This window comes from Aquila chrysaetos, chromosome 26 (assembly GCF_900496995.4).
Source record: "Aquila chrysaetos chrysaetos chromosome 26, bAquChr1.4, whole genome shotgun sequence".
Lineage (NCBI taxonomy): Eukaryota > Metazoa > Chordata > Aves > Accipitriformes > Accipitridae > Aquila > Aquila chrysaetos.
In genome coordinates, this window is record NC_044029.1 from 8413670 (window position 1) to 8426363 (window position 12694).

Here is a 12694-nt window from a genome sequence, read left to right on the forward strand (position 1 = left end):
GTCAGGAACGAGTTTATTGTCATAAACACCCCCCTCCCCCCAATATATTGTATTTTAGCTATATATAAATGAATAAAGAAGGTATCTGCTACCTATCTATAACAAATATACCTTTATGGGGAACTGGAAAATTTTTCAAAATTTTTTCATAACAATAGCAAATTTTTTTCCTCAGAGTGAGACAGTCAGTCTAATGATGCTGGCATCTATGCTGATGCTTGTTAGTTTTACTGTTTTCGATAAGCCTAGGGTTTAAAAAAAAAAAAAAAATCACATCCACAGGTGTAAGGTCTTTTCACTGTCAAAAATGAATGGAGGCCCTGAATCAACTTGAGAAAATCTAATGTTTAAATTACACATGTACTTCTTTTATGATTCAGTATCTAGAAAAATCTGCGGTAGACAGATGATGACTTATAACTTTGTAACAAAGATATTTCTTGAAATATGGTCATCTGAATGAACAATACAGTTCAATTTTTTGATAAAAGGCTTAGTTGTCCCTCAGATATATGACCCATTTAACTTAGGGTAAGTTCAAGGCACCTGGCTTAAGGGAGATTTGACTCGTGGACTATACAGACTGTGGTGGCCAGTGTTTATTTCATGTGTTGCATTTTGCTTTACATATTTGCACGTAATAGAATTCCATATAAGCATATGTATCTCATGTTCACTTTTTATTTTGAAGAGTAACAGCAAAGCAACTTTTAACATACTTATTGCATTTACAAGAGGATTGATCATCCCAAAATACATCTGAATTCTAACAACTGTCAATACATACACTGTAAAAAAAAAGACAGTAAATACTGTAAAAAAAAAAAAAAAAAAAAAAAAAAAAAGGATGTCCTCTCTTATTTCTCATTATCATATAGCTCTGGTACACTCTCATTGTTGGGAACATACTGTATAGCATGTTTCTCTTTAAGGATTATATCGTAAAATAAGTAGAAATTCTGGCCATAAGTTTGCTCAACTTTAGGTGTCACACTCAGCTTTCATTTTATCATGATGAAAATAAATTTGTAGTGGAGAATTAGCATTTTATGATGTAGGTTGTATTCCTGTTTTTTTTTCTGTTGTCTTTTCATATAATAGAAATGCATTTTATAGCTGACATATATTATATCTAATTTCAAACAGCTTGAAATTATGCTGGAGCCCAAGGTCTGGAGAGAAGCTGCTACTCAGGTGTTCTTTGCCTTAGGGCTTGGATTTGGTGGAGTCATTGCCTTTTCAAGCTACAACAAGAGAGACAACAACTGCCATTTTGATGCTGTACTGGTGTCCTTCATCAATTTTTTCACTTCTGTGCTGGCAACTTTGGTGGTGTTTGCAGTTCTGGGCTTCAAAGCAAATATCATAAATGAAAAATGTGTTATCCAGTATGAATATCCATTTCTTTTTTTATTACTATTATTTTTATGGTATATTTCATTTATGAATTAACACAGATCACTGAGTTTGATTTCTCTGTTTTATTGTGTTTTACAGAAATTCAGAGAAGATTTTAAAACTTTTGAAAATAGGCAATCTGAGCCAGGATATGATCCCACATCATATCAATTTCTCAAGCATTACAGCAGAAGATTACAATTTAGTTTATGACATTATTCAGAAAGTTAAAGAAGAAGAGTTTGATTCTCTTGGTCTGAAATCTTGTCAAATTGAAGATGAACTTAACAAGGTGAGAGTAATAAGTCTTAAATATAAAGGTTATGAACAGATGAATATTCGTAAGCCTGAAATAAACTGTGAAGTATACTTACACAGAGTATCAGTACAGTCTACCTATGAGCAGTGCACCTATAGAGATCCATATGAAAACATGGTTCTGTGCAGGGTTGCTATTCCAGCTCACCTGAGGACTTTTGGGTCTGATGTCTTCATACAGTCTTCACTGATCTATAATACATTTTGATCATTATATTGCTCTCCTCAGGAGGTGGTAAGTTTTTAAAGTTCTGGTTTTTAGAAGAGTTGAGCATGAGGATTTTTCCAAATACTAAACAGAGGTGTACCTATTCAACGTCTCAAACTATGATGTCTTCCAATGTTAAGATACAATTATTAAATATAAATACTACTTCACTAGAAAGTAAGAAAGTTATTCTTTACTTACTAGATAATTATTTGATGAATATCATCCTGTTTTGAAATCTTTACAGTAAGCCAGATCTGTAAAAGAAAAGACATTTTTCTAGCTATTTCACAGGGACTCCCAGTTTTAAACACTGACCTTTATATAGTTGCACCAGCATCTGAAACTAAAATGTCAAATCAGTAACTTAGACATTAAAAGTTTCTGTACTATTCCTGCCATTTAAATTTGAAACAGTAGGTATAGAAATGGAAGTCCTTTGTATACTTACTGGAGAAAACAGAGTGTATTTTGTAGCAGTCCTGTATAATAGATCTCATGCAAAATTATCAATGAAGGGGAGAAAGAAGTTCTGACTGGGCACAAGAGGAAAATTTTTCACAATGAGAACAATCGGCCATTGGAATAATCTCTGCAGGGAAGTGGTGGATTCCCCAACATTGGACCCTTTTAAGATTTGGATTGCCAAAAAAGGTTGGACCAGATGATCCTTGAGGTACCTTCCAACCTGGTATTCTATGATTCTATGAAAGAAGTGTGTTGTTAATATCAATCAACTTACAGATTCTCAGCCAAATCCAATATTTCAGTAAATAGTATTAATTAAGTTTGCAGGCTCGGAAGAATCACATATTAGATAGCAGCTTCCCACTCTACTCTGCCTTCAAGATGTAATCAATGACATTGCATGAACACAAAGTCAGACTGTCACACTACAAAAAAATACTGTCCATGAATAATAATGTGAATTTTTTTCTCACTGACAGACGGTTCAAGGAACTGGTTTAGCTTTTATCGCCTTTACAGAAGCAATGACCCACTTTCCTGCTTCTCCCTTCTGGTCAGTCATGTTCTTCCTCATGTTGGTAAATTTGGGACTTGGAAGTATGTTTGGAACCATTGAAGGCATCATCACACCCATTGTTGATACCTTCAAAGTCAGGAAAGAAATTCTTACTGGTGAGTGGCACAAACTTTATTTCCTCACTAGAGCAGTAAGCTAATTTTTTTTTTTTTTTTTTGGAGAGCATGAAGTCTTGTTTTTTGACATGAAAGTTTTCAGTGCTGACATTTTACAGAGCAGTAAATCACTGTATTTCAGACTGTACTTCCATGCACAGGCATATTAACATCTGAAAGTAAAACCTTTTCCTGTATGTTACAAGAGCAGGAACATCCTAGAACTTAAATTTTAATGGAGGATTTTTGTTACAGGTTACTGTATGGTCAGTCCTTCTGAGTTCTTCCAGAATACTTTCCTTTCCAGCCTGTGTCACACATCAGGGAAACAAAGGAAAATGAAGGAAAGAAAATACATTGCAAATTACTACAAATTATTCCTAAGTAGGGCAAATTAAATCTTAATTTACAATTAAACGTTTATTATGTTAAAAATCAGTAAGTTACTCTCTGGAAGAACATATTTTCCCAGTTGAATGTGGAAAGGGTGTAAAACAAGATGTCTTTTTTATTTTGTTTAAATGCCCAAACCTATTTAAAGTGTAGCCTGTTCATGTAGGTGTGATGATCTTGTAGCAATTTCTCTTTTTGAGATAGAACATCAGTACAAAGTGTGAAAGTTAGGTTTCCGAAAATCCTCAGGACAGCTTCAAGGGACTTGATGTGTTATGCACAAATTCAGATTTTGTATCAATACCTGTGACAGGAGGGATAGAAAATAAAAAATATAGTAAGCTGCTTTAGCATTATCTAACTCTATGAAGGAAATAAAAATATATTTTATAAGAGTTTACCCTGTGATGCAGCAGAGCACTGCATTTTCCTGACTGCTTTTCTTGACGTACTTAGGTAATAAGTAGTATTTAACAGAAAACATGTATTTTTTTGCTTTCCTAGCTCTAAGAATAAAATTCTTCGTAAAGATAAATCAACTGATTTTTCAGAAGTCCTAACCCATTGGGCACTTGTTTGGGTTTTTTGAGGTTTTTTTAATCAGCTCTTAAATTCTTACTGAATAACCACTTTAGAAATTAGCTGTTCTTCCTAAGTATATATGCAAATACTATGATATATCGTCATTACTTCTGTAGTAATGGAGCATTTTACAGTAATTCCTTGTTACTGCATTTGACAAAAAAACCTATTAAGATAAAGGAATATTCAGGAACTGCCTTTCTCTTGTAATTTTTTTGAGTGGTATGCATGCATGATTTTTGCTAAACTCAGTTGTACTCAAAGGATTACAACTTGATGTGGTGTTTTTATAATTAACTTATAAAATTGAAATGCCTGGGTTATACTTCATGCAGTATCAGTGGGATTTAACAAGGATTATGCCTGCACTGGAGTTTGTGCTTAAAACCCACAAATCTTCAATTTTTACAGAAGTGATGAGCATGTTTGCAACTTTTTGCACTATGGTTCCGGTTCAGTCTGTCTTGAGTTCAGGGAAACCAACTCATATGCTTAAAGTTATTTTGCGTTCCAGTATTTCCAAGTAGGAGTCTGCATGTGTATGTGCTGAGTTATGGGCATACCTGCCAGAGCGTTAGTTTACAACTAAAGATACATGTTTTTGGGGTGTAATGGGAAGATACAATGAGAGAACATAAGAATAGCAAGGATTTCTAAATTCACATACACACCGTTCTGGTGGTCTAATTCTTTTCTCAGCGTTAGTAATAAAACTCTGTGAAAAATGAGACTTGGGTCGAGGAGTTTTTATCTGTGTTCTTTTGGTTTTGTTATCTTGCATTAGGAATTCACATCGATTTGTAATGATCTCTTTAATTCTATGGATTTCTATTCTCTGAAAGTCATTGTAACAATAGTTCCTACAAGGTTGAAAAAAGTGATTGGTCTTCTACCACAGTATTTTTAAAAGTGTCATTGTCTTCCTTTCACTACTGTAATCAATACTAATTGATTATCTGGGATTTATGCAATGGGTATATTCTGTAAGGATATTTTATATTTTTGGCTCAGATTCATTTCGCCTAATTTTAGACTGCTTAGGTATATCATTAGCCTAAGTTCCCAGGGTGGGGGGGATGGGGGGGGCACTTTAAGTGGGAGAATCAGTCTTACTGGTGCTCAACATACAATTGATTTAACAATTTATTGACATTTTACTTATTTTATGGCTACTTAGGCATTCAGTCCTATTCTCGATGAATTTAGTAGGAAAAAAATTGTTTTGAGAATCATTGTGCAGGATCAAGCATTCAAGAAATATATTTCAGGTTGTCCCTAAACAAAAGAAGGGGTAGAAATGTTGTTGCTTAGTGCACTAATACATTTAGACAGATCTTAATGGAACTGCATGCTGTGAATGATCTTTTAGGGGAAGTCTAGTCAGCCTTTATATTTTTAGACTCTTAGTCTGAAACTTTGCTTCTTTTCACATCTAAATTCCAAAAAGTGATCTAGTGACCAAGTAACATGATGTATGACGTTTAGGTTACCAGTTCTGTTTATTTTAGCCTTGCATTCACATCAAGTTAAAAGTTTAATGAGAAATAGTCACTTGATTAATCTCTGCTGCTTAATCACGACTGCTGTAATATGGCAATTCCAGTAATTATAATTTTATAACTTTTCTGTTATGTAGGGAATAGGTGGGATTTCTAGTATTCTTAAAATTGAGACCCCCCTAAAAAGTAAAATGTTATCAACTTTGTTTATATGAAATAATGTGCTAAAGCAGATCTTTGCTATTTTGAACTCTCTTTATTTCCTCTTTGTCTATGGAACTTTGTTAGAATTACAGCTCACATTTCTGTCCTTTATTCCAGTCATCTGCTGCTTGGTAGCATTTTTTATTGGCCTGATCTTTGTGCAGCGCTCTGGAAATTATTTCGTGACGATGTTTGATGACTACTCAGCTACTCTGCCCCTGCTTATTGTGGTCATTTTGGAGAATATTGCAGTCACCCGAATTTATGGAATAGACAAGTAAGTGAAGGAAATGTATCTCCCTGTCCATATTAACAGTATTCATTCCAATAATTATTACTATATTAGTTATATTGCCCTAAGTATTTGCAATGTACACATAAATACAAGTAAGTAGAAAGTGAGTCAATCTGGACATGAATCTTGTCTGTTTTTAAGAACAGGTTTGGAGCAAGATATACTGCATCAGGACAGTGTAGTGAAACCCAAGCAGCGATTGCAACAGATCCAAAGAGAGGAGTATGCAGTAAAAGATGTGAAATTAGAGAGTTAGAAAGGAGGCTGGATATGCAAGTATGAGAAATTTTTATATTGAAATAGGACAGCAAGAGGAAGATTTCAAGAAGTAATAACCATCTAAGCATCAGTTGAGGATGAGTATTCTGAACGGATCTGCAGTATTCCAGGCAGCCTGAGAAAGGAACAAAGCAAACTAATGGCAGTAACAATAAGAAAGTTTTGGTTTATGAACTAGATTTAGTTTGGGGTGTTGTAGCAATTAATTGTTCTTTGCATTAGTTGTGAGAGAGGAAATAGAGGAAATGATAGCAAAGAACAGGGTCAAAATTTACCTGGAAGCAGCACAGTTGACAGTGAAGTTAAGTGACCTTCTATCAGTGATGGCTGAAGAGAAAAGACAATCAAGTCCCTCTAATTTTTTTACATCTTATGAATGAAATTACCAGAATGTGTTCACTAAGCGAGATCAATGTGTGCCACACTTAAGGAATAGGAGAGTTTGTACAAAAAAAAATAACATTTTTGCATCCACAGATAAAACAGAGTATGCTATACCGGCATGTTGAAGTAATTTAAACATCTGTGATTCCTTTGCATGTACAAAGGGTGACATAGAATGGGTGTTTTTTCATTTGACTTTACACTTGTTCAATCCGAGTAATCAGCCAGTCCCTTGCCATAATGAAATAAAACTATAATAAGAAAATTTAATTTTATTGTTTCCAGACATTGTTTCTGGTCTACGCAAGTAGTGCCTGGTCTACTTATTAAGGGAGAATTCCCACTCGGGCCACATGTCTATGTGATCAATTATAGGATTATACATGAAAACACCACCATGTAGATGTTTTTACACATGCAAACAAAAAATAAAACAGATGACCTGGTTATCAGGTTGATAACGTCCAGTCAGGTAGAGTTCCACTGTGAAGGGAGGTAGACATGCCAAAAGTCAGCAACTTACTTGTGAGGAAGCTGGCGTTTAGGCGTAGCTAAAATATGGTAATACTTTCCTTCTGAATTGGAGTGCGGTTGATTCATGTTTTCAGAAGAGGTTCTGACAGGTTATGGGGAGAAGTTAACAGCCCAATTTCTCATTCATAATGGTCACCTGAACCTCCTTCTGGAGTATTCCTAATATTTCTTCTGATATATATTTCTCCAGAATATCCTTCTTCAGGACCCTAGCATTCTTGCTTGCAAAAAATGCCAGAATCAACAACTTCAGGTTGTCACTGGCTGTGATAGCACCAAGGGGTCCTCCTCATAGATGAAGATCAGTATATATGTCCTAAATATTGTCTTTGATCAGATGGGGGGGGGTGGGGTGGAAATTGCATCTGAAGGGATTACAGCCAAAGGATAGAAAAAAGACAACACGTGAATCCCTGTAGCCAAGAAGGAAAATCTGCTACGCTGGAATCAGTGCTAAAGGAGCTTTGATAGCTTTTAAAAGAGGATAAATAGGATGGAGATGATGAGAGACTTTTAAAGTGAAGATAATAGTTTTATGTTCAACTGGAGATCCCAGAAAGGAAAGGCTATCTATAGAGGGCACAATCCATTTGTAGATTCAGCTTCTTTTTAACGATGTGTTTCATTGCAGTGTAAACAAAGGATAAAATACCCCGAACTATGCATTTAAAAAAACTTCTTGAGACTTTATATGACAGTAGCTTCACATGTGTAACTGCTTTGAAAACATATTTATTGCTGTAAGAGCTTTTTTGAGATGCACATTTCAAAAGGGAGTGGGACCACAAGGGCGTTAAAACAGAATCAGTGCTTGTGCATCACTCCAAAAGAATTAATTCTAAAAATATTCTCTCTTTTCCTACTGGCTCTGGAACCATGTACTCCTCCGTCAAGAGTACAAAAATAGGAGTTACGTTCATATCATAACTTGCAATTTTGAGGCACAAGGAGGCAGATTTAAAACTTCACAAAGCTTTATTTCAGCAACTTATATGATGCAAAACATAGCTTATGCATAAAGTTATTTTTTACACTGCAGCACACATGTGGGTTCAAAATTAATTTTGCAGAATCTGTAAGATGTGCTGGTTGTTTATGTCCTCAAAAGGAATGACACATGCCTTAGTAAACAACCCAGCAGACAATATAAGATGTAAAAAAGAATCTTATAAGAAGAAAGGTGAGTTTAAGTCTCTTTCCAGCATGGTCCAGCAAGCAGTTTACTAAGTAACTGCACTGTGTAGTGATTCCTTTTGTTCATCTGTTCCGAACTAGTAATACAAGCTCTAGTTTTCAGCCTATCAAGTAATCTTAAATCGCAGCCATTTCTATACGTGCATTTTTTCAGTGTGTCTGTTCTCTCAAATTAGGTGCTATGTATCAATTATAGTACTTGAAATCTCAGTGTATGCACTAACAATAACCTTTTATTCCCTTCACAGATTTATGGAGGATCTGAAAGATATGCTTGGGTTTTCTCCAAGCCAGTATTATTACTACATGTGGAAGTATGTTTCACCTTTAGTATTGTTATGTTTGCTGGTAGCTAGCATTGTCCAAATGGGATTAAGACCTCCTGGCTACAATGCTTGGATTGAAGATACGGTATGTATATAACAGATGCCATCACCACCATAATGATCATATCTGAAGTATTTCAGAAATACATGAAAAGACAAAAAATTTGCAATTACAAACTCAAAATCAGTATAAATAATGATGTGGTTGTTTTTATTTCAAGTAACATTAATGTAAAACCAACCACTTTTTAATTTTAGAGTAGTTCTGCTCTAAAATACAACTGTTTGACATGAACCTTCATGCTCTTTGTGACTTTTAGTTTTTTGATATAAGTTGAAGAAATTCTTAAGGTTGGGAGAGGTGGTTCACTTCCATTAAATCTTATTTTACTGCAGAAAATAGTTGGGTGATAACACTGAATAAATCATTTCAGATTTCACATCAACTTTTTATGTGAAATTAAATACTGAGATTTAGCCATGTCATGAATTTTCCCCTTTGGGAACACATATCACATGTAGGTAACAGCTGCATTAAAACCTGTCTCTGATAAGAATGTTTGATTTGTAAAAAACTTGTCTGTGTGAACAGCAGAGTCAGTGCTGCGCATTGGCTCAAAAAAGACATTCAGTCAAGGTAGATCCTAAGAGTTGTGCTAGTTTGTAGGCTCCTCAGCCCTCAGCTGTTTCTACAGGCTTGTCATACAAAATATAGGGAGAGTAAAATGTCAGAGAAATGGATCTCGGGGACCCTTCTGAATGGACAGTTGTCTGAATTAGCCGGGAGGGGAAATTGCAGCAAAGATGGGTGAAGTGTAAATACAAGAGGTTGGCTTTACTATAGGTAGATGCCTGCCTCTAACCAGACAATCACTACTACTTTCCCGGGATTCTCAGAAAAATGCTCTTGTTATGTTTGATTCTTGCCCTCAAAAATTAGGAAGAGAAATACCTTAGAATACCAAACATACCATTCCTTTCCATGTGTAAAATCAGGCAAACTGAGTCTGTTGGCCAGTGATTCATGGAAGCAGTAGAGGTGTGGGGTGCAGTCACTGCCCCAGTAAATATGTTATAGTTTACATGAAGTTTATACAAAGTGGAACAATTCCACAGGATGATCTGAGGCAGTCCCTCCAGACCGGCTGTTAGCCTACAGAACAAGGACTTTTTTCCAGGCACAGTTAGATACTACTGCACACTTGTCTGTTCTGAACATCCTTTAAAGGATCAGGGAACAACTACAGTCAAATGTAGCAGAAAGCCTAATGTGAAAATCTTGATTTGGGTTCTGATAGAGTGTTCTGAGCATCTCAGAAAATGTGTGACAGTGTTTTGGTCCTACTCGCTGGCAGACGGATAGCAATCCTACATCTCCATGACTGTTCAAATTTGAGATCTGTAGTGGTGCCCACATTGTGGGTGCAAGGTGACAGAAAGATGAGTATGTGTTTGAAAACTGCAGGCCTTGGTGAAGACTGCAGGTTTGCTCTTTTTGAAGTAAAGATGTATTAATAGTTTTTCTCTTGGGTTGCTCAGGCTATGGAAGAGTTCCACAGCTATCCAACATGGGGAATGATTGTCTGTATATCTCTGATGGTGTTGGCCATACTGCCAGTCCCAATAGTCTTCATGGTGCGCCGTTGCAACCTTATCGATGACAGCTCTGGGAGTTTGGCATCTGTATCCTACAAAAGAGGCCGGATAATAAAGGAACCTGTTAATCTGGAGGGAGATAATACAAGTCTGATTCATGGGAAGAGTCCAAGTGAAGTGCCGTCTCCAAATTTTGGCAAAAACATATATCGAAAACAGACTGGATCACCAACTCTGGACACTGCTCCAAATGGACGTTATGGTATTGGGTACCTGATGGCAGATATGCCTGATATGCCGGAGTCTGATTTGTAACTGCAGAAAAAATACAGTGTTTGTTCCTCTGCTCTCACTGATCATGCCTCTCCTACGAGAAGTGGTCAGCTTCACTTACTAGGGTGCAATCTCAGGTGCTCCATAGTGACAGTCATTAAAATGTCATGACTGCACGTACAGGTTGAAAAAACTCCCTTTGGATTAATTTTCTGGATTTTCATTTGCACTGAAGGGAACACATTCAAAATCAATGGCAGCCTACATCTGCCAGCACAGCCAAGAGTTTGATTTTTTTAATTAATTTCTAAATTTAAAAATTTCTCTCTCTGAAGTCCGGGTCTCACTCTAATGATAAAGTATTTCTGAGGTAATATAACTGAAAATCCTTTTTTTCCTGCTTTCAAGTTAACTCCCCAGTATTAAAAGTGAGCTTGGAAGTAGTTCACCAAACCCGTGTTTGTGTAAACACTTGTATATACCTTATGTAGATATGCTGTACTTATTTTGTTAGCACTGATAATTACTTAGGCTATTAGCTGAGTAAAAAACAAACCTGCAAACTATTTTCTTATGTAATAGCTGTATAGAGCAATAGTACTAGAAAATCAAGGAGTAGACTTACAGAAAGGTGAGGAAAGATTCCCTGTTCACTGGGGACTGCATAAACTGTGGCTGTATATTTTGTGTAAAATATTTGCTTTTTCAGTGTGAAAACAATGTTAGAGTGAGTCACTCCAAGAATCTTAAGGATTGTGCAGATTCTGCATTTTTTTCTATGCTGTGTGCCTAAAAAAGACCTTCTTGATATTTATTGTGGTTACAAGATTACATATATATTATATTTATATAATATACTTGTAATGTAAATATGTATATTATTCTGTATGTAATCGTTTCAAAAGTTGAAGCAAGATGGCTTTTTTAATTAGTCTCCTTCAGTTTTGCTTCTGTTTTATGCAGATAATTTTTTTCAGTCAGTAATTGTTAAGAACTGTATGGCATTACATTTTAACCTATGAATAAAGAGATTGACAAGGTATTTCTCTGTGATTTCCAAATACACTTACTATAACACAGCCTCCTTTTCCCTCAGCTGGTCTATCTGAAAGAATAACATTTACCAGCTGAATAGAGATGCTAAAAGAACTTGAACACAAAAAATGCTGTATCAGTCATCTTAATAAACTACTGGACAAGGACTTTCACTGTGAATACAGTAGTTGATGTAGCACTGTAAACTGGTGTAATACTCTGGAAGCTAGTACATGATTTATTCCTTACCGTAAAGAGCTTTAAAGTTAGGCGTAAACTCTGACTTCACTACCTGTCACAAAGGGCAGAACCTAGTTACATTGTCCCAGCATCAGACAAAGAACCAGATTAATTTGAGGTAAAGGCAAGTCTCAGAAGCTGTGTGCTTCAAGAGCACGGTTTTGAGTGTGTCAGTGTGGAAAAGCTATGCCAAACAAATGAAAAGGAGCAAAGTCTTAAACAAATCAAAACACCTTAGCAGCTTGATAAAATTCCTTAGGGATAAATCTTTTGTCTCTGGAGGATAATCCCAGATAATTTTCCATTTCTAACCTGGGAACTTTTGAAGTAATTTCCAATCATCAGAAAGTTGAACTAGCAGCATTACTTGAGAAAAAGCTATATTTAATTATTGGGCGTATCTTACATTTGTTAGAAGTTCTGCACATAAAATAGGGTTTGAAGTAGTCCTCATCTCGTTCCAACCCGCTGCCATGGGCAGGGACACCTTCCACTAGACCAGGTTGCTCAAAGCCCCATCCAACCTGGCCTTGAACACTGCCAGGGATGGGGGGCAGCCACAGCCTCTCTGGGCAACCTCTTCCAGTGCCTCACAGTACAGAATTTTTTCCTAACATCTCATCTAAATCTACCCTCTTTGTTTAAAACTGTTACACCTCATCCTGTCTCTACACTCCCTCTTAAAAGAGTCCCTCCCAATCTTTCCTGTAGGCCCCCTTTAGAAGAAGGGTGCTATAAGGTCTCCCCGGAGCCTTCTCTTCTCCAGGCAGGACAACCCCAACTCTCTCAGCCTGTC

The 12694-nt window shown here is 36.2% G+C and overlaps 1 protein-coding gene across 5 annotated transcripts in view; it reads left to right on the forward strand.

Moving 5' to 3' along the window:
- SLC6A15 (solute carrier family 6 member 15) overlaps positions 1-11831 on the forward strand; it is a 38667-nt gene extending 26836 nt beyond the window's left edge. For all 5 annotated transcript variants that reach the window (XM_030003037.2, XM_030003038.2, XM_030003040.2 and 2 more), the window contains exons 7-12: positions 1147-1388; positions 1498-1690; positions 2872-3064; positions 5860-6019; positions 8677-8839; positions 10294-11831. In XM_030003037.2, coding sequence (XP_029858897.1) covers positions 1147-1388; positions 1498-1690; positions 2872-3064; positions 5860-6019; positions 8677-8839; positions 10294-10665 — 1323 coding nt within the window. In that variant the 3' untranslated portion in view covers positions 10666-11831. The remainder of the gene's footprint in view (positions 1-1146; positions 1389-1497; positions 1691-2871; positions 3065-5859; positions 6020-8676; positions 8840-10293) is intronic.
- The last annotated feature ends 863 nt before the right edge of the window (positions 11832-12694 follow it).